Source organism: Monopterus albus, unplaced genomic scaffold (genome assembly GCF_001952655.1).
Source record: "Monopterus albus unplaced genomic scaffold, M_albus_1.0 scaffold3.1, whole genome shotgun sequence".
Lineage (NCBI taxonomy): Eukaryota > Metazoa > Chordata > Actinopteri > Synbranchiformes > Synbranchidae > Monopterus > Monopterus albus.
The window spans coordinates 3,937,967-3,945,707 of record NW_018127883.1 but is presented as its reverse complement, the minus strand read 5'-3'; the positions used below and the strand labels follow the sequence as shown (position 1 = coordinate 3,945,707).

The 7,741-nt window shown below is 40.8% G+C and overlaps 1 protein-coding gene across 1 annotated transcript in view; it reads left to right on the top strand.

The window, feature by feature from the left end:
• The window catches only part of srbd1 (S1 RNA binding domain 1), a 43,226-nt gene that overhangs the window by 16,107 nt on the left and 19,378 nt on the right, over positions 1-7,741 (top strand). Inside the window, exons 15-16 of the mRNA XM_020598633.1 lie at positions 2,600-2,691; positions 5,136-5,218. Of these exons, the coding sequence (XP_020454289.1) occupies positions 2,600-2,691; positions 5,136-5,218 (175 nt within the window). The remainder of the gene's footprint in view (positions 1-2,599; positions 2,692-5,135; positions 5,219-7,741) is intronic.

The window sequence follows — 7,741 nt, the reverse complement described above, 5'->3', positions numbered from 1 at the left end:
CCGTTTTACGAAACCATGACTGTCACTTGCAGTATGCTGGCACTTATCTACACTGCACTGCCACTGACATATCAAGATTTATATATGTTTTTCCAGTCTCCCTCCAACTTTTTTTGTCCACCGTATCAAATTAGTTGGTGATATCACTGCCCCTTTTCTTTTCTGGCTGATCTGATGAGCTGTTGTTAAATTAGACTAGGGTTGTGTGTGACAGAAGACTGTAATGAGGTATCAAAATGTGTATCCATCTCTTCCAATGTTGGGTTTTCTTGAGGGGCTGCAGGGGGCCAGTCATGATGTGTGTTGTGTTTTAGGCCCAGTGGTAAGATGACCAGTAGGGGAACAGTTAGGGCAGCCAGTTTGTGACCTTGCCCCCAGATGGACAGGGTTAAAGCCAGGCCTGAGTGCAAGTAAATGTTAACCCTACAGGGCCATCAAGTCATCACTTTACACCAAGAGGCGATCATTGACTTTGTGTCTCCAAGTGAGTGTGTGTCTGTGTCCATGCTTCCACCATTCACCCACTTAGGCCATAAATCTAGGGAGCAGACAACCTTCTGTTGGCTGCCAGGATGATGCCCTGACTATGGCAACAGCCGTAGAAGCTGTGGTGAGGGCACAAAGCTGTATCCATGACAGTGCTGTTACCCAGCTGCCCCAGCGGCAGCCTTAATTAAGTTAGACATGATAGGGGCTGGTGGCCACTCTTTCTTTTCTCTCTCTATCCTCCTCATTCTATAGGTTCTTATCATATTTTTTCTGCCCCATCTCTCCTGTTCTCTCTTTTTTGTCATTTTGTCTCTCTTGAAGAAAGCTAGCTGGGGCTCTTCCACTTGACCTCTTTTGTCCTGAAGTGTCTGAAAGAGAGCAGAGTCTGTGCATACTCTGTTTGAGGAGAGAGAGCTGTGTGAAACTTGAGTAGAGTGGCCATTTTTTAAATTAGCTTCATTTTCTGTATTGTACGTGACATAAATGAATGTGTTATGTTTCTGTGTGAATGTCAGGTTAATGACCAGCTCTGATTTGACCTCCTTGAAGGTCATGTGCCAGTGCTCGTTAGTAGCGTCACCATGGTGATATGTCAGCTGTCATCACGAGGGATGGGGAGCTGACAAAAAGAAAAGTGGAGCAGAGGAAGGGATGAATAGACACACTGGGAACGAGAGGGGCAGAGGACAAATTAATTTAAATGTGATTCTTATCAGAAGGCCTCTGTCACTCGTCATTAACAAGATATTTGTAATTGGCAAGGTTGCAGTGAGATCCAGGCCTCTGGAACTGTGTGTGTGTGTGTGCACCTTTGACATGGGGGAGGTGCTGACCCCATCATCATATTGGTCAGCCCTGAGGAAAAAGTCCCCCTTCCTTGCTCCAGTCCTCACTCTCTCTCCATCCACCCAACATGACAACTTGAGTTGTATGTCGGCATTAACACTGGTATCAATGGTTTTGTTGTGCCACCATCCTGTCTGTGTGGCGATGGATGTAAGCAGCCTACTTTAGACTGAATATATTCACATCGTAAATGGTGTCATTTGTTACCATGTTTATCCAACTGGCTAGAATCGGCTCACTTTCACTGTCTAGATCTACATGTGAAAAACATCAGTGATACAGAAAGTGGCATGTAAACCTCAGCCCAGTTTCAGCTGAATTTAATGAATATTTTCAAGATTACTCCCCTGGGTAGTTGAACAAGAGTGTTTTTGTCAAGCTGTGATGAGGTTCTGAAGTTGACTGCAAATTTTAGAGCAATGTGACTGGGAAAATGGTGTACCAGAATGTTTTTGATCTGTTTTACCTTCACATAGAGAAGAATGAACAAAAGCACGTTTTCTTGGAAAAATAATTTAAAAAAAACTGAGGAGGAAATCCTGGGTTTTAGCATGCCTCTCATTAGACTGAATATCAAAAGAAATTTCAATACAAACACTGTTATGCAGTCACATTTCTGCAAAAATCTGTCAGTCACATTCATGGCAGTAATTAGATGTTTAAGAAATAGCAGTACACTGCAATGGCCTCTAGGTGGCAGTAATATCACATACATTGCAAGTGCCCTTAGGTCTGCTGACTCAATGACTTGTACTTAATCAAACGCACAGTATCACTGAGTCATTCATTTAAACTTGAAAAGGTAGTCTAAACATTATTTACAGAAAACTAGATGTGTCATACTTTAAGTGGGCAAAATAATCTGAAACAGTCACATATTCTGAATATGTGGATATGTATGGTGCATACATGGAATCAAGATCCATGCTGTTCTGTACACCAGCTGAGTAAGAATTTCTAAAGGCATTTAAAATATTGTTGCTGTCCTGTTAATGTTAAGGCAGGACTACTAATGGTGATGCAGACTGAATACAAAGGCTCAACCACAGTCTATTGAGGAACCAGTTAGAAATGTTGTCAGCTGCATTATTTAAGGTTTATGGTAGGGGCTATTTTCCATAACGGTCTTTCTTTCAAGCAGTAAAACCTGCTCTCTCTGCACCCCTCTCTTCCTCAACTTCTCCCCCACTGGGTAACCTACATTTTATCACCTGTTCCTATATATCTCTCTACTATAATGTTTTCCTTCCCTTTCTTCCTGCAGTATAACAAATGAGGCAGGTGCATCCATCTATAGTGTGAGCCCTGAGGCGGTCAAAGAGATGCCAGACCTGGACCCCAACCTTAGGAGTGCAGGTACACTAGCTAAGAATGGATTGTCTTCATCTGACAGTGATATTTTGCCAAACAGTTGTGTGATGTTCCTGGCCATATGGCAAAGTTACTGGCGTTGTTGAAGACTCACTGTAGAGGACTACAACTAACAGTTATTTTAATTATCATTTAAGCTGTTTATTGTTTTGTCTATAAAATGTCAGATAATAGGGAAAGCTTAAATTTTTTTCCCACCCTCTTAGCAGAAACATACAGTATAGTCTAGGATTGCACATAAATCGTTTTGTGAGCATGATTTAGATCCCTGTGTGATCTCAGTCCCACATAACAATGATTGTGAATTAGTATAGTTGCATTATTATTGAATTTCTGTCTCTCCTATTTTTTGTCACTTGTCACCTCTTCCTTAATCACTTTACATACTGCATCACTGGAAACACTGCAGAATAAAAAGAATCACCACCGGTTTGGGAGAATAAATGTTTCCAGCAGACTTCCTCTCTAAAAGCTATAAATCAAGTGAGGCTGGATTATTCCTTACTTGTTTCCTGTGGTCAGTAGCAGTGAAAGTCATGGAGAGTCATATTTATATCCCTAATGAAAGCCATGAAAAATCTACAGTGTTTATCTTTGGATGGGTGTAGAAAGAAAGACGTGCTGTGTCAGGACATACAGTAGTTGCAGAGTTGGACATGGCAAAAGAGTGTTTGCCTGTTTTGCCTTTGTTGCATATGTATGTTTGTGCCTCAGTCTGTATAAGTGGTCATGTATCATAGTATATAGAGAACTGTGTGTTAGTCATTTTCCATCTGTCCCATTTGTGTGTTGTGAAATCAAGGGACACCTAGTGGTGATAGGCAATATCTCAGCCTTTCTCCAGGAGGGCAGTTCCTGTGTGTTTAGATTATTCATGTGCTCCTCTCCACCCTGATCTGAGATAGAGCGAGAGATGAGTTGAGTGGCCACAATAACAAAATTAGTTGAGCATATAGATCAGTTTTCTTTCTGTTTTCACTCATTGATTGCTCGTTACAGTATGGCAGGTAATCCATGCTGCATTTCTTGTAAAGTTGATGTTTTTAGTCTAACTTTTTTCCACCTTGTACTCTGCAACAAAAGCAGTATAGCCACCTCACAGTTGTCCCTCTGTCCCACCAGAATGCGCCACATTCTTCCAGTTCTTTTTTTCATTGCTTCCCATTTTTATATTGCTGTGTTTGGCTCATAAACTTTCAATAAGTGTCAGAGAGTTATGCTGGATTCAATTTACAAATTGGCTCCGCTCAGAGAGAGAGAGAGAGGGAGAGTCAGAGACAGAATAGATGGAAAGATTATTGGAGAGTTTTGGTGGTGCATTGAGCAAGGCCAGGGTTGAAACTCCATCCCTGTCTAAATATTATCTGAGGCAGCAGCCTCCCACCACAGCCAGAGGAGAGAGAGGTGAGAAGAACCATTGATTCCAGACATCCAACCCCGCTTTTTCTTTGTCTGTTGTGCTTCAAAGATTGAAGTCTGATGCGTTTTGTGCAGCATACTACATCATTGACTTCTGAAATTCAAACATAAAGACAATGCACACATATAAAACAGTGGCAAGCAGCAGCACATCCACACAGGATGAGACAAATTGTGTCCTATATTGTTTTTAATTCATCATAGTTATTTTTTTTAAACCTAAATTTGATGTGCATCACATTTTGGATGGTCTCCATTCCTAGAGAGACCCAAGCCACTGTAATTTGTTATAGTGATCTCAAATATATGGCTGTTACAGGTCAACATTTTTTTTCAAACTTTGAAACAAATGACAAGAATAATGAGAAAACAGTGTGTTAACACCCAGAGTTGGCAAGATCTTTGTCTTTTACAGTGATGTGAATGTGATCAGCTGTTTGTTTGTGTTATTTTCTCCCTGTGTGTGTTGGGGCTGATGTCATGTACTATAGTGTGTATTTGAGTAAGGTTGTTTGTAATTTTTCTTCTTGTCACTGGGTCCTGCCAGCATATTAATGGAAAAGACATTTGGCTTCATGCACAGCAGCAAGCTGAAGCCTTACAGACTCCATCATTAAAAGCAAACCCTTTGGTTGCTACAGAGTATGTGTTTATTTGTGCGCTACATTTGGCTGTGTGCCAGTGTGGATGGGGGTAGCCAAATTAGTGGCTTTTAAAGGTTCATAACTCCAGCATCTATTAAGAAGCTAAGTGACAGGTGCAGAGGGTGTAGTTGAAAGCCAGCTTTAATTATTATTATTGCGGGTGGAGGAATGACAATCAGGTTTGGCCTGCCCTCAGGCCAGCATTGTAATATGCAGACAATTACCATATTCAGTAATTATAGCACGTATGGATTTGCATATTCAATAACTGTGATTCAGATAGCAAGTTTATGAAAAACACAAACCACAGAATCTCATGAGGCCTAGAATCCCATAGTTGCTTCCTGTGTGTGCGTTTGTTGACAGTGTCCATTGGAAGGCGTGTCCAAGATCCAATGGCTGAGCTTGTGAAGATTGATCCTAAACACATAGGAATTGGAACATACCAGGTAAGTGTGTTTTTATTTATTTTTTTTGTTCGTCCCTGGGCAGTGGAATATCTGCTGTGAATTAGACTCAAGCAAAGAGTCAGAGCAGACAGTTGTGTGAGGCTGTTGGTGTAAAAGCACAGTAGCAACTGCACAGAACTCAGAGAATTCAAACCTTCACCAGTGCGGTTTCCCTATAATGCCATTGCACCCAAAAGCCAAGTGCCCATGATAGTTTGACCGCCATGAAAACTTTTTTATTCTCATTTATCTTGTCTCATAAATGAGACCAAAATAGCAGCACAGTTCTATCAAACACAAAACCAATATTTATAGAATATATAAAATTAAAGTAAGACAACATAAGAGACAGTTGAACACATTGTATCCACAGTATTTCTAAACAGAACTAAAACTATACATTAAAACATTGCACGTTCCCATTTCAAACACTTATACATGTTTGTCTCTAAAAACACTGAGGGTGATTGGCATAATGTTTGCATTTTAAATTGTTTGTGTGTTCTGGGCTGCTGTTAATTCGATTATTTTCACTCAGACTTTTGCAAAGTTTAAATGTGACTTTTGTACTTCAGGCAAAACAAAGTAGAAATTGGGACTTGAGCCATAAGAGGAATGTGAGTGAGAGATTGAAGATGACAGGACAAGTGAGAGAAATTTAAATGGGCTGAGAGAAGAGGGAGGTAGATAAACTTGGCTGAGGCCTGTGTCAACACATGATGCTAAGGGTGACAGATAATTCAATTAATGGAGATCAGGCATGACGAAAGTTTGGACAAGTGTGCAGATGAAACAACAGTTAGCTCAGTGTTGATCTTGTAGACTTCAAGTGTGTGTGGTTGTGTGAGAAAATGAAGACGAGCATTAGGTTAGCGTGCATATCTTTACACCAGCTATTAATGCACCATTACGCACCATGCATAGTGGATTGTGGAAGAAAAGAGATGAGAGGATGGAAATAGGAACAAAAGTTGAAATGATCGGAGTGCTGTCTCTACATGTGGCATGTGCTGTAACCATTCAGTACCATTTTTAACAATTTTTCAATTTACAGTAATTTAAAACAGAGAAAAGCAGCAAATGATCCAGTGTCAGAAGCTGGAAAATGGATGTTTTCCAGCATGTGCAAAATTCTTGAATGTGCTTTTTGCCTTATAAATAGTGGCTAACAGTTAATTTTCAGAATAGTTATCAGCTTTTCTGTTGATGAACTAATGGGTTAATTACAGCTGTACATCAGGATTTATGAGATGAGGCTCCTGTACATTAAGCTAATTATGTAGTGCATATACCATGAATGATAATTGGTTGAAATTTATTTGTATTTTGATAAGTGTCAGAATGTTTTTAACATTTAACAGCACACACTTAGGGTGCGCACTGGTGTTGTCATTTGTTCTCGTTGGCTAACAAAGCATCCGTTTCACTTTTAATGAGAAAGCCCCAGCAGACAACCGGTCTAAATGAGAGGGAGAAGAGAAGGAAGATGGTTTACCAAAGAGCGGCAGAGGGTGACAAAAGTCAAAGGAAAAGGAGAATATAAGATTTAAGGGTGAGGGAGACTTTGAAGGAGGAGATCACATTGTGCCAGTGCTTGCGTGTGTGTGTGTGTGTGTGTATGTGTGGCTGAGTGCGTGAGGTCACAGGTCCGTGTCTCTCATCACATCCTGACTGGGCGCTCTGGGGTGCCTCAGGTTCTGCACCTCTCACTCTCAGATCATGTGACTAGGTCAACAAATATAACCAAGTAAATAAACAGTGGGTGCTGACAGATATGAGATGGGACATCACTTTGACCTACGTGTGAGTGCACACAAACATACGTACACACAGTGTTCTCCATCACTTTTCGGAGTCAAAGGCTAAGTGTGTATGTGCTTGCATTTGTGTTAGTGTGTGTGTGAGAAAAGTGCACTCCTGCATATGGGTGTTTTCTAGAAAGTTCTTTTGTGTGATTCATGGCTTTTTGAGCTCTCTGTTTATTGCCGTTAGACCCAAAAAGCATAAGGGCTGATGTAACTCTAGATAGCTGGCACAGCATGCTCTCTCTCTCTCAGTCTCCCTCTGCTGACCCAGTGAGTGACAGCTCTGAGAGAAAGGAGGAAATGAGCTGAGGGCTAAAAAGTGAGGCCCATTAAGATCAGATTGGCCATAACTATTGGTGTGGGAGCAGTGTTTTCACCACAGTTTTTGCTGAATACTGAGTTTAACGGTCTGAGTGAATGGAGAGTCCATGTATGTAGTGGTTACCTACAGTACAATACATTTGTAAAACTCTACAATAGATTTGGGATAAATTGTATTTGTGCTTTGAGAGCACTTACCTGGACAAACATTTCAGGAGTCTTGTCCTCCATTAGACATAATTAGACATGGGTGTGACCTTTAGACAACACCTTTGTCTGTCTATCACCTCTTTATGTTTCTACAGTTGGTTAACACCTGGGTAATCCCCAGTTTCAACTAACTGCTAGTGGAAAATACACACATAGACAAACCCTGCTGTGTAAGAAAACTTTCCCT